This window comes from Spermophilus citellus (assembly GCF_964194105.1).
Source record: "Spermophilus citellus genome assembly, chromosome: 15".
Classification (NCBI taxonomy): Eukaryota; Metazoa; Chordata; class Mammalia; order Rodentia; family Sciuridae; genus Spermophilus; species Spermophilus citellus.
Window position 1 is genome coordinate 65,754,727 of NC_138195.1, and position 23,054 is coordinate 65,777,780.

A 23,054-nucleotide genomic window follows, 5' to 3' on the forward strand; every position below is an offset into this window, starting at 1 on the left:
TGCTCAGTGTCCTGGGAGGCCGGCCAGAGAGAACTACATCAAGGGGTTTCTGGTTAGGTTCAGCGGGAGATTAGAGGGCTGGAACAAGAGTGAGGTCTGGTATTTATTCCTTTCCAATAGGCCATGGGCTGGCAGTGGCTATATTCCCATGTAACCTGTTTCCTATGCATGGTGGTGGAAGGACCTCCCTTTGAAGACACCTGCCACTCTCTACTTGAGGACTTTTTCTGGCTATTGAAACATGGTTACATCATGTATGGGGCAGGCCAGAGGTGTTGGACAGTTTGGGAATTGATGGATAAATACCCCCACTACTGTTTCCCTAAATCTGAATGTCTAGGAGCTATATTATACACCATCTTTCAGAGGTTCTTGTCAAGACTGAGCCACAGCTATTGTAAGACAGCTGCGTCCTACAGCCACAGCTTACTTACTCTGTAGATTCCAGGAACCTCTTCCTCCCCTTGGATCTTCAGGCCAGGCGTAGTCATGGATACATACTGTTGCTAGCCCCAGAGTGATTCACCATCCCTTGTATGCACAGCTGCAAGACAGACTGGGCAATATAGCCTTTATGCTATGTGGCTAAACACTGGATCTTCTTTGGTTAGGAAGATGAGACTAAGTGGAAGGAACATCTTATAGGCTCTGCCACAAAGTCACAGTTCAAATACTAAAATTTACGATATATATTGTAAGATAATTATATACTTGAAAGCAACACTATTCGGCTATCATGATTACAATGCAGTTGTCACCATAATATTAACAAAAGCATTTGGGTTGCTTCTCTGGATGATTGCTGTTTAGGATGAGCTCATTTTGCCTTGGTTGTCCTCTTCTTGGAGGCAAAGTTCTTGCAATTTGCTCTAGTTTAGATCTGATGACATACCTCATAATTCTTACTTACAACAAAGTTATTCCTCCCCATGATCTGCTTCATTTCTCACCTCAAGCATTGCTGTGACAATATTTACACTTAGTTCTAGCAAAAATAAAAATTTTCTTTTTACGCATCAAAAATTTGGAAGGACTGCTGAGAGGGATTTGCACTTTCAAGGACAGTGGTTGAGAATTCCTGGTTTAGGTATTCTAGAAGATACAAATGAGTAATAAACAGCCCTTTCCCTATGGAATTTTAAGTCTGGTATTAATGGAGGATAGGTGAGGAATGAAGGGAAATTTAGGCTAAGAAGAAGTTACAACACAAATGTGAGTGGCAGGTGTTAATTACTGTGGGTTCCCAATCCTACCCTGGCTCCTTGTTGAAATTACTAATGTCTCTCAATCAATAAGGTAGCAGAAAAGATTATTTGAGGGTCAAGAAAGAGCAGAAATTCGGGGCACTGAGAAGGCGATGAAGGTTGATGGGCCCATGGGTAGTGGGGCCCCTTGTTTGTTCTGCAGTCTTGTCTTGGTGGGTATGACCACAAAAAGGAGAGCTGTATGGTATCTTGGGAATGCTCCATTCTAAGCACAAGGACTTCCAGGCCCTACCAGGGCAAGCGCTCCTTTGTCCCTACTTAGCATTGGAACAGAAAGGTTGCGCAGTGATAATATCAGAAGAGATTAGAAAGCCTCCCCCGTTTTCTGATATTTGCACTTTTCCTCAATTCTGGCATAAGTCAGGGAGATAAGGGGACTCCAACAATGACTGAACCTGAATTTCTTGCTAGCCTAGAGGGACAGAGACTTGAGATGGATTTAAACTGATAGAAAATAAAGATAGCAAAATTTCTTGGACACCTAGAAATGGTGGATTAAGGTAGAACCTGTTCCATGCATAAATAACTGGGACAGAAAGGCAGAATATGACAAGGGCTTTAGTGAGAGCTAAATAATAAAGTATATCTTTGCTAAATCATGATGATTTTTTTTTTTTTTTGCTTTTGGGGAACATTCCATTCTCTTTTCCATAAACTTTTTCTGGTTTTGGCCAAGGAAAGAACTGAAGGGCAGTTAATTAGAGAAGGAGGAAGGAATGTTTTTTTCTCTTTCTCTTCTAGCTTTCTTCCATTTCATAGTGAAAAAGCACAGCAACAAATAATACAACAAATAATAATACTTCCTACTATTCTCTCTAGTTACACGTTGCACTTGGGCATACTCTGTATAATCCATGTTGCCCATCCTCTGGATTGTAGAGGCAGAAGAAACATGGCCTGGTCCTTCATGGCACATGACACAGGTTCTTTTGCTCTTACCTTCTCCAATTCATTGACTCCTTCGTCGACCAGCAACTTTCCCTTAGTTATTCCATAGATGGCATAATAGAGACCTTTAAGCAATTTCTGTTGTTTTCTGGAAAAAAATTAGCTAGGCTTAGAGACATTTTCTACGTGCAGTTTTTGTTTCCTTGATTCTAAAACACTTAATGAAAACAGAGTGAATGTTTTGGACTTCAGAATGTCTTATAATCCACGTCTAAAGAAATCTGTCCATTTCCAGAGAATCTTAAATTATGCTCTTTGTAATTGGTCTGTACACAAGCATGTTTAGTATTTCATGAAAGATGTTTTTCCAACCTTGGTAGTCTAATGATCAGAATTTTTTTCTGGTCATGTCCTATGCCTTTCTGGATTTCCAAATCTGAGGGCTCATCTTAGATTACATACCATCCTTTCCCAAGATTGGAGAAGTGTCAGTGTTTGTAAAGAATGACAGTAGGCAAACTCAGGACCAAAACAGAGATGAAGGAAGCCAATACTGGGTCTAAGCATGCAGGACTGGGCACCTTTTGCTTGACCACATTGGGAGTTACTTGTCAAAGGTTTAGATGGCATCACTTTCCTGCACCAAAGTCAGAAGCAGTGGGCAGTCAGATGGGAGCCAAGGAGTCGTGTATGGTCAGGGTAAAGAAAGGCAAAATTGGTCAGGGACACGCATAACTATGTGAGTAAGAAGGATAATTCCTATTTATTCTCACCTCCAACCAAGACTCACTATATGTAGGCTTGAAATAATCATGATGAGTGGTTAGCTAGAAAAGTAAGATCTGATTTATTGTTATTTTAATATTTAGTTTTTAGAAGTAGTTGGAAACAACACCTTTATTTTGTTTGTTTATTTTTATGTGGTGCTGAGCATCAAACCCAGAGCCTCTCACGTGCTAGATGAGCGCTCTACCGCTGAGCCACAGTCCCAGCCCCTGATTTATTATTCTTAATGACAATTTCAGGGAGGTCACAATAGCCAATAAAGATCAGGTATTTATTAAGTACATATGTATTTAACAGGTACATATGTAAAACACTGAGATAGGTGCTATGGGATATGAGAGGGCATGAGTGAGGAGGAGAAAAAAATAATTTACACTCTAATTCAAGAATTTTAAGTTACTCTCTGGATTGTATAAATGTCACATATTACTTATGAGAAGTGAGCAATGCAAGGCATTAGTTGAGTGCCAAATTGCTTGATACTTGAGAGTAGCTAAATATGCTTTTAGAATTTGAAGGAGGGAGGTTTAGTTAGTACATTTTAAAAGATTTAAGATTTGAACCAGACCTTGGAGGATAAATTGAGAGAACCATGTAAGCTAGGTAATAAGAGGTCTGAAAGTCTGTAGGCTAAATCTTCAGGCTCTACTGGTAACCAGTGGGCAAAGGGCCTAATATACAGAAGAACAGAGGGCATTGTTTCAATGGTTTGTCACTCTATGGTTTGTCACCTTTGCTGAAAAGGTGGAGACATTAACTGTAACATACAAGTTTCCTGCTACAGACTGGCCTGGGGTTGTGGGCTGCTATTGTCTTCAAAATCTGGGTGTGTGAACCATGCTGTTAAGGTCATTGGCATAAGACTCCAGGGACCATGTATTCTTCAAAAATTTCCACTACTTCCTAGCACCAGCACTGTTCAGAAATAGCAGACAGCTCTCTATGCCCTTCAGAATCTTGATTACTTTAAAAGGACAATCCCAGAGACAATTAGGGTCAGCTAGTGTGGCGAACTTTGCTTAGTGGGTTTTTCTCCTTCTCAGAACTACTTTAAACTCTCTGGCAATGTTCCCTTATAAGGGTGGCCCTGTCTATAGAAGCCTAGGCCTTTTCCTTCCTTTTGTTATTTTTTTTTCAAGTGTTGGAACCAACAGTCTGTAGTCCTTCCTGCCCTCCCCTGGCCCCACAATTTCTGACTTCTCCATAGTGCTACTCATTTGGAAACTTTTTGAGTCAGTAAACAATCAACTCAGAGACTTGTTTTTTCTTTTTTTCTTGACCAGTGGGAATATTGCATGTCATGGTGAAAAGATTTGAATGCTACTATCCTACAGAGTATAACAAGGCTATTTGGGTGTGTTGGCACACAGCCCAAGTTAACTTTGCTTTGCTGAATATGGTTACAGTGAATTCTGTTTAAACAAGAAATATGTCCATTTAGCAGTTTAATGAAGATGTATTTCAACAAAGGGTTTCAATACAACAGCCGCATTTAAACATCTATACAAAGTTAAATTTAATGTATTTTTAGAATAGTTTAGAATAGTTTCCAGTTTATAGAAACATTGTTGTTCCAGTGCAAGGGACTGCCATGGCAGCCAAGACAGTCCTCATATCACTACCAGAAAGATTGCAGACATGTCACTCTGAAGTCTCAGCCATGGCTTTTTTTCAAGCGAAAGAGAGGATTGTCTCAGAGAGGAGACAGTGCACCCCTCCTGTCCTCCAGTTTTATGGGGGATCCCAGGGAAGTTTCCAGAGTCCTGCCCAGGTCCACCTCTTGACCTTTGACTGATAGCAGGATTGCTTCAGACTCTCACGTCCCCACTGCATATGGTAAAGATCCAAGGCAACTCTGGGTTACTTTGGCTACACTGACCAGTTCTAACTGGAACGTTTAATGGCTGGGGGAGTTATCCTTATCTCCCAGAGTTCTGAAAATTAGTCAGTGTAAGGGTCACGAAAGTCCCCTACTTCAGGATAAGTTTTATTCTTCTTATCAGGCTTTTGGACCTGCATTTCTCCTGCAGATAATAGATTGTTTGCTGAGGAATGTAACATATCCAATTGATTTAAGCCAGGCGGGGTTGCGGGTATATTGCCTTTTATAAAAAAGCATATGGGGTCAACACAGTGGATCTAGTTTATAGAATTATCCCCTTAACCTCATGTTCTCATGCTCACCTTTGTTACTTATCATTGTGACAGTTGTATAGAAAGTTCTCACATAATTTATTCCCATTCCTCCTATTGTTAATATCTTAAATTAATATATTTGGTAAAATCAATAGACCAATATTGATACATCTTTATTAACTACAGTCCATACTTTCTTGAGATTTCCTGACTTTTAACCTCATGTCCTTTTCTTTTCCAACATACCACATTACATTTAATCCTCATAATATCCTGAGGCTCATTTTGGCTGTGGAAATTTCTCAGACTTTATTTTTGATGACCTGGATAATGTTGAGAAATATCAGTCAGAATATTTTATAGAATGTCCCTCAATTGAGATTTATCTGATCTCTCTCTCTCCCCTCCCCTCCTCAACAGATATTGAACCGAGAGGCTCTTAGCCATGGATCCACATCTCCAGCCCTTTTTATAGTTTATTTTGCAACAGGGTCTTGCTAAGTTTAGAGCCTTGCTAAGTTGCTGAGGCTGGCTCTGAACCTATCTTTCTCATGATTAAACCAAGTATGATGTATTTTTTTGGAGAAAGACCTCAGAGGTAAAGTCTCATTTTTATTACATTATACCACAGGTATGCATTATCAATGTGATTTATCACGCTGATGTTGATCTTGGTCACCTTGTTGAGGTAGTATTTGTCAGGTTTTTCCACTATAAAGTCACTCTTTCTTATTCCCTTTCTATATTGTACTTCTTAGGAAGGAAGTTAGGACATGCAGGCTGCACTTAAGGAGTGGGGAGTTGTGCTTCATCTCCTAAAGGGTAGAGTATCTACACAAATTATTTGGAATTCTTCTGTACAAGAATTTATTATCTTCCATATATTTATTTATTTAATAATTAGCCTATTTAATAAATTAGTAGTCTATATCTGTATAGATTCATAGATTTTTTTTATACTCTGGGTTATGATTGAATACTACTTTATTTTGTTGCTCAAATTGTTCCATTTTTGGCTATTGGAAGGCTTTACAGTTGGTTTCTGTATCACTTTGACATATACCATCTTTTTTAATTGTTGTTGTTTGTTTTGTTTTGCTTTTTAAATATTTATTTTTTAGAAGTAGTTGAACACAATACCTTTATTTTATTTATTTTTATGTGGTGTTGAGGATTGAACGCAGGGCCTCGCACATGCTATATGAGCGCTCTATTGCTGAGCCACAACCCTAACACATCTTTGTAAGTTTTTTTTAATCACTTCCTGGAACTACAAGATAACCCCAGGTTCTTCTTGTACATTTATTGGTCCAGTTCTAGAACCAGCTATTTCCTTTTGTTGGAGAATGATTTTTAGAAAGGCAGATTTGGGATATCTTTATTACTACCGAGGTATCTTTGCTTTTAAATACTTTGAGCTGACAGATCAAAGAAATATATTTGTACTGTAAACTTTTTATGTATTCATATGTATGCTTATACATATGTATCTATATTAAGCCGAATATGAATTCATTCAGATTTTTTTACTCTAATTCATTACCACATGGATTATTTGGATCATTCTAGCCACTTCCCCTTACTTGTCTGTAACCTTCTATTCCAACAGTAAGAAACCTGACTCCTACTGTTTGTCCTCCATTAATTGACAACAGTATACATGTATAGTGGTTTCAGAATCATGAACCTTGATAAATAACTTTACCAAGTTGAGCAATGTGCTTTTATTAGTCTTTCATCTTACAGACTGTACTCACCTCCAGAGTGACTTAAGTCAGTGCCTTTCCCTAACACTTGAGTGAGGTTGTTTCATACATGTGTAACACAATTAGATTATTTTGTCACAATGTACATTTCATTTTGGAATCTCTTTCCCTCTTGACTAATTTTTTTTAAACTTTGTATACATTAAGGGTCATTCATTATGCTGTGAAGTTCTGTGGGTTTTAACAAATGAATATATAATCATGTATCCATCATTACAGTATTATACCAAATAGTTTTGTTACTTTAAAAAAAATTTTGTTATGTGTGAGGCCATGGGTTCAATCTGCAGTATTAACAACAAAAACAAAAAAAAAAAAAAAAAGGAAAGAAAGAAAGAAAAAAGAAAAATTATCTATTTAATCCTCTCCTACCCTCATGAATCTCTGGTCACTGTTGATATGTTTACTGTGTCTACTTAATAGTTTTTCAAAATATTTTAAAAATATTTGGAGCTTTTATAAATTGATTATACTTTCACAGGTAAAAGTACTTTCTTTGGAACAGAGGGAGGGAAAAGCAAGAGACACAAAAACAAAGTATGGAGTTTTCTTTACTCTGAATATAGGTCTAGATCTAGTACATAAGTGAAAAGCAAGGGAGCTCACACTTGCTGTGCGCCAGCTGTGTGTCAGGGCCTCTGTTGGGAGTTCTTACATATTTATTATCTCCCCACATGCAGTGGCTCTGCGAGGTGAATTTTAAAAAATCTTTACAGCTAAAGAACTTGAGGTTCAGAAGGACTTACTAGCTTGTGTAAAATCATAGTAATGACTTGAATCCAAATCTCCCTAACTCTAAAGCCCTGGCACTACATTAAAACTATCTTGGCGGGCTGGGGATGTGGCTTAAGCTGTAGCGCGCTCGCCTGGCATGCGTGCGGCCCGGGTTCGATCCTCAGCACCACATACAAAACAAAGATGTTGTGTCCGCTGATAACTAAAAAAAAAATAAATATTAAAAATTCTCTCTCTCTCTCTCTCTTTAAAAAAAATAATAAAAAAAATAAAAGCCAACTGTCTGGCCATCCTCAATGGAGCTACCTCTATTTAAAAAAACAAAACAAAACAAAAACTATCTTGGCCCTTAAAAAAAAGAAAAAGAAAAGAAAAGCTGTGGGTGAGCTACTACCCCCAATTGAATGTAATACCAGTCTCAGAGGATGGGAATGGACATTTGCATTTTTGGGGTAAGTTTTTCCAGTGATTATAATGTACAGCCAGGCTGAGAACTATGGCTATACCATAAGAGAGAGTGCTTCTCTTTTTACTGTCCAAGGAAAGGACAGGCATTTTCTGAACCAATGTGCATTCTAAATACCCTCAAGAGCAGTTTTACATCCACCTCATCCCTATTTCCTATCCCCTACAGCAGTCCTTATCATCTCTAAATACCTGTCAGCAGGCAGACAGAGTGAGGGAATAGGTTAGGGATGATGAAGAAGTAGAGATTAAATTGAATTAATTTAATCAGTGCTTCTCTTTGGAATAATGTGTATTTAGTGTTGACATACTATCAAAACACAGTGTCCCTATAGTGTCAAAATTGGATACAATTTTTCAAAGTATGTTGGCAAATTTGTTTTGTTGAGTATTCATATACCTAAACCAAATGGTATATAGGAAGTATAAGAAGATAGAGGTTGGGTCTATTGCTGGTGGGAAATAATTATGAATTCCTGAAATTATATTGGTTAATCATCATATTACATATAACATTTCTCCCAAGATTCTAGAAGTTCTGAGATTTAAAAACCTACCTTTAAATTAACCTTGAAACTGATCATGCAGTTTAAAAAATATCAACAGGACATAACATTTTAATATGTGTCAAATATTATGAAGAACATTTGTTTATTCACGTCATAAAAGCTGAATGGATGAATTTGGGGAATTGGCAAAGCATGTCATTTTGTACAGTAGTTATCAGTTACTTTGGCATTTGTGATAACATGAAAACATTTTTATCTACATCCTTTCATGAGTTTCAACAATAGGCTTATCTATTCATTTACTTTTGAAGTGGGTTCTCAGGATGTCATGTTTTCCAGGCTGGCCTGCAACTCACAATCCTTCTATCTCAGCCTCCCTAGCTGGGATAATAGGCCTGGGGCCAGGCACCTAGTTAGACTTTTGTCTTAATTAAGAAATCGAAAAAATGTGGTGGCCGGAGTGCCTGTCTGTGCCACTTCATCTAACCAAATGCCCTCCTGTTAGAAATAATGAGATGCTGCAAGAAATCAAACACATGCTAGAAAGTGGGTGGGCAAAATCTTTACTTCTACCAGAATTTGGCTAGCAAGCATGCCTGGGTGGGCAGTCCGCATAAAAACAATTTTGCCACCATAGAACAACTATCAAACCAATATTTATCATTAGATATAGTCTAAACTGGCTCTGGAGAAGGTATTCATTAGATTTTTTATTTAGTATAATTAGTTATTGTAAATGCAAAATCCTACAACTATGTCCATTTGGTGAGGTCAAGAAAGCCTCATATTTATTAAGCATTCAAAATTTACTGAGCACATATGATGTGCCAGGTACTATGCAAGCTAACAGAGTTGTTATATTTAAAAAAAAGAAAAAAGAAAAAAATCTTTGCCCTTAAAGAATGACCAAAAGTTCAATGGAGAATTTATATTCTGTATAGACTCAAAGGCAATTCTTAGTGGTTAGAAACTTAATGGTTTATATGCAAAAAAAAAAAAAAAAAAAAAAGTCATGGTATAGTTAGCTTTAGACACAAATTCTTGTGCTAAAAAGGCAATGTATAAAAAGCATGACCAAGGAATCAGGAAACCATATTTACAATCCTTCTCATTGCTGTTCCTTCACTAATTCAACCATTCATCAAATATTCACTGAATGCTTACACTGGGGGAGAAACTATACTGTGCTGGGAAGCATGGTGGCAAATAATGAAGACTAAATAATGCTCTCTAACCTTGGGTTAGGCTAAATATCTGAGGTCTCTTACAAACCTCAAATGCTAAGTAAGGTTGCAACAGCCTCCTGGAGGGAGAAGCTGCCAAGTAGCCTTGGTGCTTGAGGACTTACTATACTCTCAGAAGGTTAGCTCTTCTCTTGATTTTAAATTAACTTTGAATACACAGTTTAGAAATAATTTGGTCAGTCTTTTATTTGCTTTTGGGTCATTTGGCAAGTTGGGGTGTAGCAATCCATGCTTATTTATAGGTCTTTGGAGGTCAGAAGTCAAAGCTGGGAAAAGGTGAGTGACTTTCATCAAATCATAGCTACACAGACGTTCCCAGTAAGCAGCTTCCTCTGCAGTCCCATCTGGCTTTCCAGCCAATAACACAGCTTCTGCTGTGGCAGCAATTGCTTGGGTGACTCGTTGCTCTTCTGCTGTAGTGATCCTTGAAAAGGATTGTTCATCATGAGACCAGACATGATCAGCTTTATGGAGCAGGAAGGACTGTTCTTGCCTCTCACAGGTTTTCCAGTTGGTATTAAGGTAACAAGTTTCTTGTTATCTGGCTTCATAATTGCAATACATAAGTCGCTTTTTTGTTTGCAACCAATATGACTTTTCAAGGGAGAAAAATAGATTTTTGTAACAGAGAGGGAGAGAGAGACATGGAAGGAGAGAAAGAAGGAAGAAAGAAAGGAGAGAGGGATAGAGACACATTGCTTCAAGAATTGAAAAAGTTACAACCCAGGGAAGCCTTCCAGTAACTTTAGGTAAATGAGCTGCTGGACTCCTCAGCCAATCTGTCCTTTCTCGTCTATGAAAAAGACATAGTTTGAGGTTGAGGTTCTTTCCGAAACGGGGCTGGCTAACTTAGCCCCTCCCACAAGCCCAAGGGTCTGTTATATCTCTGATCCTTGAGTACCTCTCTCACTGAGACGGACCACAGCAAGCAGAGGCTGGAAAAACAAAACACAAAAACACAAAAAAACCAAAACGAGGAAAGAGGAAGAAAACAGAAGCTGCTACTTATGGAAGATATAAAGGGTAAGACTCAAACTGATTTGATCTGAATCCTTAGGGGAAAAAAAAATCCCCTACCAAAGCAAATACTTGAAAGAACAAGAAGTAAAAAGCCCCATATGAACTTTCCCACCTTCTTCCTTTTGAGAGGAGGCAAAGAAAGAACTTTCGGAAACTTTTTAGGAAGCAGAGCTCCTGGATGTCGTCAAGGGTAGCTCTTGAGCAAGCTGGAAGAGCTCATGAATATTAATTATCAATTTGTATGCAGATCTGGTGTTTTAGAGGCAAGCGACATTTTTCAGCACTCTTGCCGGTTAAGAGACAGCTGCTTCATCTGCAGTCAGGAGTCATCTAGCCTCAGTCCTCTCTGTGTTTGCTTGAAGATGCTGGGCTTTGTGTGTAGATTTGTTTTGTTCTCAAATTTCCTGTGTATTTTCCTGTTGTGAAACTAGCAAAGCCTTCTCTGCTGGAAGTTAGGCAAGTTAATGTAGCAAGAGGCTGTCACAACAGGACCCCAGAGAATGTCTTGCAAAAGGTTGAAAGTGTCTTGAGATGTGTGGGAGAGTGTGCATGTTGGTGGTTAGGGGCAGGGAGGGGCGGAGGGCATGGTAAGAGTTCTGTCTTAAAGTAGCAGGTCTTATCTGACTGATGACATTTAAAAGTTGTCTGAAAACTACAAGAGCAGCCTGGTTTCACGAATGGTGTGCAGTTTCTGTCTTTTTCCTCTTTTGGGCATTTTCTGCCAGGATGGAGAGCCAGCTGCTTGCCAGCTCTTGGGAGTCAGGAAGAATTTCTGCAACACTGAGGGAATGTAGGGTCGCAAATCTGCTTCATCATCTTTAACTTCTAATATCCTCACGTGCTTTTATCACAAAGAACACAGAGGAATAGGATGAGTAGTCGGTGGACTTCTTAATGATTATGATAGCTGTTAAAATTTAATAAATCTTTATGCAGTGCTGGAAACTATTCTAAGCTTATTATGTATGCTTGTTCTTCACATCAACCGTATAAGGTAAGTGCTATCATTGTCATCCCCATTTTCCAGATGACAAAGTTGAGGGACTGAGAGGTTAACTTGTTTTGGGATAACATAGTTATAAAGTGACGAATGTGGACTCAGGCAGACAGGCAGGGCCTGAGGGCTTGTCCACTGTCCCATACTGTTCTGCTGGGAAGGCACTCTCTGGTGCATGACACTGCAGATTCTGGTTTTGAAAATCCCTAGAGCTATTGGGGAAATGATACTGATGAAATGTCAAGTCTGTGAAGGAAGTTGTACTTTGCAATCAAATTCACATACTTTTTCTCATTTGGTGTTTATTGCCATTCTTATTGTAGAGAAGCAAGTATCTGTTATTATGGCCTTTTTAAAAAGGGAGAAACTAAGGCTGCAAGGAGTTAGGTGACACGAATCATGAAGCTAACTGTCAAAAGTTCATACCAGACCAGAAATCCCCCGCTTCTGGTTTCTCTTCCAACCTGCAGAGTGAGCCCAGTCATCTCTGAACTCCTGTCTCCACCCCCAGCTAGTCCGCATTGAGCCACTTTCAGTTCCTCAAGGAAACTGCCCCTTTCCTCCTTCTCAGACTGTTGCAAGGTACTTTTTTCTTCTTTGATCACCTATCTGAACCTCTTTTTCCTCTTATTTTGGAGCCTGTGTTTTAATCCTTGCTCCACCATTTACTGTGAGCCTCAGTTTACTCATCTGTAAAATGAGGAGAATAATAATGTCTGCCTCCATAGGGTTGTTGTAAGGATTGAATGAGGCCATGCAAGGTTTTTAGAATTGGCCTGATGTATATAGTACATGCTCAATAAATATTAGCTGTTGCCATTACTCCTTCAAGTCTCAAGCATTATTCTCTTCTTTAAGCCTTCTCCAACTCTTTGAGTCTAGATTACTACCCAGTTTGACTGTTTCTATAATACCTCACTCTTTATTCTAAGGCAGCCCCTAATTATACTTATTTTTTGTTTTTGCCCTCTGTACACATTCCCTCCTCCCCAGTGTATAATTTTATTATTCATCTTTGGATACATAGTGTCTAGTGAGTTATTTTTCAGTCTCCAAACTCATGGCAAAATTTTTGTCATTGTGGGCAGGATTGTGGGAGAGAGGTCTGTTATGACAAAGACACTGGAGGCAGCTATTGGGGGTGCCCCTGTAGCTGTCCTGAAGGGCCTTGTATCAGAATCCATCTAGAAAGTGGACAAATGCTGAATTGTCTACATGTGTCCTATTGGTACACAACATCCAATGGCCAGTGGTTGGAGTGGCAATTCCCCAGACTTCTCTATGAGGTCCACAGCTGACCTTTGACATTCTTGTTGTGTCAGCTTGGTGGCCACATTTACCAGCCCTCAGGACAGATTTTTGAAATTGATGTCTATCTCAGAAAAAAATGCGAAGTATTTTTTCAGAGGGTGGTGCACACCAGGCTCTTATACAAGTCCAGAAAGTCATTGCCATTTGAGCTCTTTAATGGGCACTCAATAAGGATCTAATAAACTACATTATTATTTTAGCTAATATTCACTTTTGAGTTAGGAGGCCAGTTTAAAAGGGGACCTTTGAGTTTGTAATAGGGCTTCTTCCCTGCTGGTGCATACAACTCTTCTACACCTAGACATCCCTCTAGGTGAATATTCTGAAAAACAAAATGTGACCCTTTTAGGTAGATGATATTATTTGTGAATATACCCCATGCCAGGGCACCCAGTTGGCCAGTGAAGCTCTGGCTGAACTTAAACTCTTACTCCCCACTCAGCCAGAGGCTAAGCTGGGGATTTCAGATGCCTCATAGCACACCTCTGCTCTCTCTGAATAGAACATCTAGTTCCATAAATAGTGGCTCCCCAACCCCACTTTATAACAACCTTGCTGTCTGAGACAATGTACTCTGGTAATGAAAGAAAAACAAATACTACAGAAATTGGCTCTGGGTAAATAAGTTTGTTTCCAGTATCCTCCCTTTCCTTTTCCTGGAATAACTTCAAACCAATCTACAAATATGATTGTGTGTTTACCATTTGTAAGTCCCTATGCCAGCTGCTTGGTGTATAAACAATTTGATCATGATTTAATAGGGAAGGGAGATATATATACATCCAACTCTAATCAAAGCCAGACTCTGTGAAGTGCCAATAATAAACTAACACTGATTATTTATTATGTGCCCAACAGTATAATATTATATGTTTTGTCTACAGCAATTCTATGGTATTGGTTTCTGCATCTTATGATTGTGGAAGCAGGTCACTTGGCCAAGGTTACACAGCTAGTAGTAGGTAGAGTGTGAATTTTGATACAAGTGGTTAGTCTGCAAAGCCTGGGTTCCTGTTTCACCTCTCTAAAAGTCATAATTGAAGCCTAAAGATTGCACCATGAGAAACAGAATTCCAGAAAAACCTCTCAAGAGTGGGACACTTCATTTGGACCTAGAACAATGAGTAGAATCTGGTGCCCTCAACAGACTGCCCCACTCCCAGAATGCTTAAAGAATTCTCTTACCAAAACTGCAACCTAGAAGGAAGAGTAAAATCTCCTTTCCAAGTTGTGAGCAAACGTCTGTTCTGGAGATTTGAAGGCAGAAGTCCAGATGTTTAGCCTTGACCATGAATTTGGGATTATTAGTCATGTAATCAAATACACCTTTACAAAGCAATTGGCTGCACATTAAATGATTTCCTTAATCATGATTTTCTTGCATGTTAATGAGGGACATCTGAAACAGTTTTTACAAGTGATCATGATTGGCATTGCTTTTACTTGGCCAAACCACATTTTCAGTGTTTTCTCCCTTGTGTTGTCTTTTTGTTTGCTTATCCACCCTCTATAACTAGTACTTGCATGCAAAGACAGTAGTGTTTAATCCCACGTGCTGTATTTAGATGTGTTGGACTTGGCTTATGTAGACTGAAGGTGAGGGCTGGGGAAAATCACATAAAATTTATTGGAGGGAGACCAAAATCAAGGGCAGGCCCTATAGTGAAGAATCATCAAACATTTTGATGGTTTGATGGAAGTGCAGAGTAGTGGAGACACTAGCTTTGTCTTGGTGATTGTAACTGTGTGTTTCTCAAACTTTAACATGCATGTATAATCATTGGAGATCTTAAAATGTAAAACCTGATCCAGAAGAATTTGGGTTAGGACCAGAGATTCTAGCAAACTCCCAGGTGATGATAGTGCTAACCTCTGAAGGCCATACTTTGACTAGCAATGTTACTGGGTCATTGTATACCTTAGTCTTAGGGTTTATTTTGGCAGTAACTGATCAAGCCCTCCCTGACCCTCATCCCCTATCAGAGTAACACACACACACACACACACACACACACACACATATATATATATATATTTTTTTTAGAGAGAGAGAATTTTAATATTTATTTTTTAGTTCTCGGCGGACACAACATCTTTGTTGGTATGTGGTGCTGAGGATTGAACCCGGGCCGCACGCATGCCAGGTGAGCACGCTATCGCTTGTGCCACATCCCCAGCCCTTGGAGCTACTTCTTTGAGTTAACCAATCAACTATGCAATTGGAAGATTGCATAGTTGGTTGGTTAACTCAACTAATGGGAAGCCTAGCTCATGTGTTCCCTCAGCTAATATATGCACTGGGACAAGAAATCAAGTCTCCCATTTTTGCCATATCCTAGAAGCAAGTCTGAATCTTCAGTATGCAAACTATTATTGAACCAAAAGAACTTGTTGGATTTCCTAAATATTTCCACCTTCTCCCCATGGTCTTAAGATTCCCTAAGCTTCTCTTTTTCTCTGCCTCCCACTTGAGAAATACTGGAGCAGAATATGTGGCTGCCTGTGGAACCCTGTTCTGGTGTTGCAGTCCTAAGGAGCTGGGGTCTCGGGGTTCTGAAATTGGGAGTAGTGTGCTTGGGGCATATTCTGCTCCTACAGAATCAAGGTGGGAATAATTGTAGGTGCTAAGGTAGGAAAGTTAGTGCAGAGAGGATTGCTGGAATGTTCTTCAGGTTTGCAAAATTGAGGGAATTGTGAGAAGGAAAGAAGTTGTTAAAGAAAAGAACCAGGGGAGAAGTTGTCTTATAGGCATATAAATTGCGGTTTCTGTGCTTGAATATCAGAGTGACTTTAGAGAACTGGGAACAATGGGAGGACATGCTCTCCAAAAAGAGGCATTTTCTTTTCTAAAATTTAATTTCATTCAAGTAAAAGATTTTTGATATAGACAAATGCTTGTTGAAAGGAGACAATAAAACATAGTTCTTAAAATCTAGTAACTAATAAATGTTAATGACATTTCAAAACAAAATCCATGAGCAGTGCATTTGAAATATGATACAAGAAAGAATAAAGAATTGTGAAAGGATTTAAGCAATTATTTTTTGTAGTCCATATTCAAGTAATAATTTCATTTAAAAGTCTACAGGTATTTCATTTTGATTCATAGGAAGGATGTGAACAATTCCTTTGTGTCCACAAGAATGTAAGTAATAAAACACATGCCCATTAAAGAAAACATGATACTATAGAATAGAGAAGAGAAGAAAAACAATGCCTCATGATATTTTGGTATATTTCTTTGAAGTATCTTTTTACTATGCCTGGGTTGTTTCTCTTGTGTAACGTTTACTTGAATAGGACCTTGAAAAATTATGAGATGGCACCATGATCATTAGGCTATATATACACTTTTAAAGCTTGGCTTTTAGAGTAGTAGTGAATCTGCAGTATTTTCTATTTTATAGCACAGTCTTTGTTAGTATAATTTTTATAGTTGCAGTTTGTTTAACAATTCCCCTGTTATTGAACCATTCAGGTTTTTTCCATTTCTAATAAATGTCTTTGGGCAGGAACTTTTTCCTTATGTAAGGGTGCACTCTGAGGATAGAATCCTGTTAGTAGAATTGTTGGTTTAAAACTTATAAATATATTCTATTGTTCTTGGTCAGGCTTGCCAAGTTACATTCCTAAGGGGTAGATGGACCCTTTAAGCTCCCACAGGCAGTTTCTGTTTTGCTGCATCCCTTACAGCTTTGGTGATGTTTAAAAAAAAAAAAATCAATCTTATCCACTCTTATATTTTAGCTTGTATTTCTTGGGTTACTCTGCATTTGATAGTTTTTACATAATAGGCTTCATCTTTTATATTCTTTTTGCATCCTTTGCCTGTTTATTACTTATTTGGATTTTATGTTCTTAAATCAATTCATATGAATGCTTCATCACATAAAATATTCAACTTTTTCTGCCATATTTGCAGTAGTTTTTATAAGCATGTTCTTAGTGTTTTTAAAAGGAGAATAACAATTACGAATAGGTGCAACACATTTTTAAATGCAGTTGAATAGTTTTCTAAGTAGTTCCATATTGTATTCTGTTGTCTCTAAGCCATAATAACATTTTAAGTTCTAAATGATTTTTATTTTTTTAAACTGTTATTATTTATTTTTCATTGTATTTTGTAACTATGGGGATTTATATTTGTAATTTCTGAGGTTTCTTTGTAATTAAGCATGTGGTAAATTCTTATAAAACTTCTATGAATATTTGTAAGTAGATAAGTTTTTAAGATCTAAAATTGGATATATATCAATCAATTCAATCTTCTCAATTATGTTATAATCCATTCCCAACTATTATTTTGTCCTATGTGAAATTATAGTACATATGCATTCATTTTTAGATGCTTTATAGATACCTATGAGAATTTGGGTTCTAGGAGAAAAAAGATGTGAACATTTTTTTATTGTGGCTCATTAAAAGAGAAGGGTGGGCAATAGAGGCTTGAGAATATGTCAGGAAGGTAAAGTAAATACAGAGAAGTAATTCAATAGTGTCTCGGGAAATATAAGGGAAGGTGAGGTAACAGTCTCAAATGACATCTTAGGGGTCTGATCCTGGAGTGACTACATAATTTAAGGTAGTATAGAATAGATGTGTGTGAAAATTAGTAAATCTTTCCCTTCCAAATAACCATGACAAGCCCTAGGAGGCCAGAACCAGGAGTTGGGTCTGATTAGCAGGATCTAGAAGATGGGAACCAGAATCTCTGAGCCATTAAATCAGAATAGTATTGCTGAGACATGTGCACAAAAATACATTTGAAGAGTTTCATCATCAAAATAATTTTTTTAGGTATTGTACTGAAAAGGCAGAGAAGGAAAGACTAGAGAGTTTCCAGTGAAAAAGGGTGAGCGAATAGAGATTAATAATTTAGCATTCATATGTACTAATTTAAGCTGTAGAAAAGATTGATTTTTTTGTTTAATCTCTTCTTTTTATTGTTTTATTTTGGTACACTTAGAAATAACCATAAAAGTTTTTTTTAAATAGATTTACTTTCTTTTTTTTTTTCCTTTTTCTTTCTGTTTTGTTTTGTTTTGATACTGGGGATTGAACCCAGGGGTGCTTTACCACTGAGCTACAATCCCAGGCCTTTCTTTATATTTTTTTTATTTTGAGACAGGGTCTCACTAAGCTGCTTAAGGCCTTGCTAATTTGCTGAGGCTGATCTTGGACTTGAGATCCTCCTGCTTCAGCCTCTGGGATATAATCACCGTGACTGACACTCGAACACGCGCTCTCTCTCTCTCTTTTTTTTCTTAACTTATCTAATAACTGGTAAGGTGGAAGAGTATGGAAAAATGAAGCAGCTTACATAGTGATCAGGGAACAGAAAATCTCTGCACTCTGCAGATACAAAATAAATACCCAATAGCCACACTCCCAATGAACCACTTCCTCCAGCCATACTTGACTTGCCTTCAGGTACCACTCAGTTAATCCCATCAGGGATTAATTCACTGATTAGGTTAAGGCTATAACCCAATCATTGTTCCTCTGAACCTTCTTGCATTGCCTCACAGGTGAGCTTTTGGGGAAACACCTCAATCCAAACCATAACAGATCCTTTATCCATTTTTAATCAGTTTGATTATTGAATTGTAATGATTTTCCATATATTCCTTTTTTTCAAATATATTATTTTTAAAAATAATATATCTTTAAAAATATATTAATAAAAATTCATTTTTAATTTTCTTGATGTGCAAAAGTTTTTTTTCAGAGCAAAAATCTTACATTTTTAACATTTTAATGATGTCCCATTCTCCCCACTCCCTTGGCAGCTTATATTTTTAGTGTCTTAGGTAAGAAACCATTGCCTAATCCAAAGTCATGAAGTCATTTATGCCTAAATTTTCTTCATAAAGTTTTATCCACACATTTAGGATTTGGATTCATACTGAGTTAATCTTTATATATGATGTGAGGTTGAGGCCTATCTTTTTTTCCCTTGCATATGAATATTGCATTTATCCACACCATTTGTTGAAATTTGGTTCTGGAGCTTGGAGGACTTTGACCAAAATCAAGAGATAATGGGAGTTGGAATTGGAGCATGGAGTCAGTGGTTGAGAGTACAGACATGGATAAGTCACCCTGGAAACTGTAGAGAATAAAACCAAAAGAGAATGAAAAATGGCATCTAGGAAAACCAGCATTAATAAAGGAGTAGGAAGAGAAGGAGCTTAAGAGAGAGATTAGAAAGAATATTTAGGAAGGTTAAAAAAAAAATGAAGGAAACTCTGCATCTGGTAGCCAAGGGAAAAGTGTGCCTTGAGACCTATGTTTCAAGAAATACCAAAGTTGCAGAAAAGGCAAGAAGGAGATTGAGAATAGGTGTTGTACACCCTTTCCTGCCCTTTATCTCTTTCCCTCAGTTTAATGTTTTTGGGAATTGGGATGTGTTTTGTGTTTCCTACCTTTTATCTCTTTTCTCCGTTTAGCAAAAAAATAAGAAAAACTCTAATAGTATATTTTACAGTGGAAGAAGTATGGTGATTTGGTTTTGGAATTTGGAGCTCCTTGGTGAGAACAGATTTTGTGAAATACTTAGCTATATCAAAGATGACAAAAGAGGAATTAAGTAGGAACAAAAAACTTAGCATAAAGAGTGAGGTGTTGGAGGGAAATTAATTGGATCAAAGAAGAGTGGATTTGATCATGTTTTAAGGGCAAGAGCGAGGGGAAGGGAGATGAGCCTAATATTTATTCATTCAACATATATTTATCGAACAGAGTATGGCAAAACACTGTTCTAGGCATTGAGGATATGGTAGAAAACAAACAAAACCCCTTGACTTTGTGGAGCATATATTCTAGGTATAGGACAGACAGTAAACAAAAAGGTAAAATGTATAATATGTTAAACATAAGGGTTAGTTTCTCCTAAATAAATAAATAAATCAAGGAAAGAAATGTAGAGGAAAGACAAAGAGGTAAAATCATGTGGCTATTTATAGGAAGAATATTTAAGGCAAAGTGACCAGTAGGCACAAAATCCTAAAGAGAAATAAGGTGTTTAATGAACAAATAAGGAATCCAGAGTGGTTGGAGTAGAAAGAATAAGGAGGCAAGAGCTGAGAGGTAGGTTTGGCCTAAACAGATTGTGTGGCATCTTGTGGGCCAGTAGATAGATAGCCTTCAATTTTTATTTATAATGAAATGGAAAACTACTATAGATGTTGAGCAGAGAAGTGACTTTATCAAATTTATGTTTTAATAGGATGGCTCTAGCAGCTGTGTAGAAAGTAGGGGACATGGGAAACAGAAAGAGACTAGTAAAAATACTACTGTAATAATATTGATTGAGAAATGAGGTGTCTAGTTCAAAGTGGTAGCAGTGGAAGTGGTGAGAAGCAATTGGATTTTGTGTCTGTTGAAGATACAGCCAATCAAATTTCCTAAGTGAGCTTGAATGGGAAACAAAGAGGAAGGAACTTGACTCCAAGGTTTTGGACCCTCCAAGAAACTGGAAGGATGGAGTTGACTTCAGCTAAGTTCTATAGAACAAATGTGAGTGGGAAGATTAGAATCTCAATTTTGAACATGTTAAATCTGAGATGCCTATATGACATGGAGATGTCAAATAGAGCCAATGGATGTGCATGCACAAGTCTGGAATGCAGGGGAGAACACTGAACTGAAGATATAAATTTGAGTTATCAGGTTATGTTTAAACTCAGTGATACTTGATTTAAATGCAACCAGACTAGACAAAGTTTGTCACCAAGGGAATGACTATAGACAGAAAGTATAGACAGAAGTTTCAAGGAGTGAGCTTTGGGATATTCTAACTTCAAAGAAAAACCATCCAAGAAGATTTGTGTGTATGTCACCCTCAACCCGCACAGGCAATAGAAAAGGGGTTCCCCTCAGTGGAATGGGCTGGCTGAGAAATAAAAGCTAAGAGAAAGAAAACAGCAAAGAAAACCCCAGAGCCCAGAGAGTAGTTTCAAAAGCCAGGGCAGGACAGGCAAGCTGATCAGATGGATTGAGCTTCTGGCAAAGTGGTGCCCCGTGCCTGCTTTATTTATATCAGGAGATATCAAAGGCTTTCTAAAGAATGTTCTCCAAAAAAGGTTGAAGATGGGCTGTTCAGTTCCTAGAGGGTTACGCCCATTTCCAGAGCTACTATGAGGAACCTTCCTAGCAGAGTAAAAGGAAACGTCATGTGCATTGGGTAATCTATTGCTGTGGGAGAACCACATAAATTTCCCAATGCCTAGCCTATCTCTCCCTGGCTTCCATGCCAAGAGAAGATCCTCATGCATTTCACAGATGGCTTCCTGCATGTGTATGTGAGGGGGTGGGGGGGGAGTTATGTGTGTTGGGACTGGAGAGGGGATAAAATAGAAGAATATATAGTCCCAGGAGCCAGAAAAGTGTTTTAAGAGGAGGAAGTGGTGAACTGGGTCTGATGCTGCTAATGGGTCAAATAAGGTGAAACTGAGAATTGATTATGGCATTTATCACAGTGGAGGTTAATAGTGACCTTGATAAGATATTTTTGGTGCAGTGTTGAGAGAAAAATTTTCCCTGGAGTTGTTCCTATTGCTCTCCCCTCATCGCTCTTCCATTCCCCTCCTCCATCTTAAGGAAGAATCTGTGATATCTAAAGAACAATGTGGTTGAGAGGAAGAGAGGCATGGTTTCTTAAAGGAAATCAAGAGCTCTGGTGCCAGAAGAAGGGGAAATGGACTCTTGGCAGACAATAACAAATGTTAATTTCAGCTAGAAATGCCCTGTTTCTGTCCTGTATATCCTGTTTATGCCTCTACCATCAACTACATGTGAAATCCTATAGAAATGCAAATATTTATGGAGAGGTGTGTAACTCCTTGATGCTGACAGACCACCCAGATTATAAACATTTTCTGTGAAAGAAAAGCCAGATAGACCTCCAGTTCATTTGTAAGCATGAATTCTGTATACAATTATAGATGCCCTTTTTCATGAGAGAAGATGATGCTTCTTAGATACATTTCTTCTTTAGGATTACAAATGTTCCCATCTTAGTCAAGAGCTACTACCCACTGGACATTCTTTCATATATCTGCAAATTTTCTGGGTTTCCCTGACTCCTTTTTAATCTTACTGGACTGGTTACATATTTTCTTTCCAAAATCTTGCTTCACTATTATGCTTCTTTATAGGAAGACTGTCTTTCAGTGGCTTCCAGTGATTAATAAACACCTCCATCCCCATGTTACCCCAGTCCTGATTTACTTTGATTCACCCCAACCCCTTCAATCAGGTTGGCCAATACACATAAAGGCTTACACATTAGAGCAGGTTGTACTAATGGCTCTTCTATAACTGAGAAATTGGCAATTTTGCCAATTATTTTCAAAATATATTTTATAGTTGTAGATGGTCAGAATGCCTTTATTTTATTTGTTTATGTGATGTTGAGGATAGAACCCAGTGCCTCACGCATGCTAGGCAAGCTGTCTGCCACTGAGCTACAGCTACAGCCCAATTTTTAACTATAGTACTTTACCCTAAGTATATTTATTGGATTGAACCATTTGAAACCAGTGGTTTTGTGGGTCAAAACTGTCAAGTATTCTCAAATTCTTATGATTCAACCTGTTATGTAAAATTCTTCTTAATGTCAAGGACATAATATAAAAAAATCTCAATTTATATCTAAGATAAATTCTGGGAGTACTTTTCATGACTCCCAAGTATCCAACCAGGGTTGCTACATGCAACTAATATATTGTCCATGTTGCAATCCAGGGGTATTTGAATGGTCTTGGATGTATGTAGCACCCATTGGGGTTGTGAAGTGTATAACCTACACAGATATTCATTGCAACCGTGAAAAAAACCCCTTCATATTACATCCTGAATCAATATTACTACTACTACTACTACTGCTACTACTACTACTACTAATAATAATAATAAATTGCTACATCAAA

At 37.9% G+C, this 23,054-nt stretch overlaps 1 protein-coding gene across 1 annotated transcript in view; it reads left to right on the forward strand.

The window, feature by feature from the left end:
• The first annotated feature begins 10,686 nt into the window (after positions 1-10,686).
• ENTPD1 (ectonucleoside triphosphate diphosphohydrolase 1) overlaps positions 10,687-23,054 on the forward strand; it is a 107,519-nt gene continuing 95,151 nt past the window's right edge. Inside the window, exon 1 of the mRNA XM_081267736.1 lies at positions 10,687-10,817. Within this exon, the coding sequence (XP_081123862.1) occupies positions 10,802-10,817 (16 nt within the window). The 5' untranslated portion in view covers positions 10,687-10,801. The remainder of the gene's footprint in view (positions 10,818-23,054) is intronic.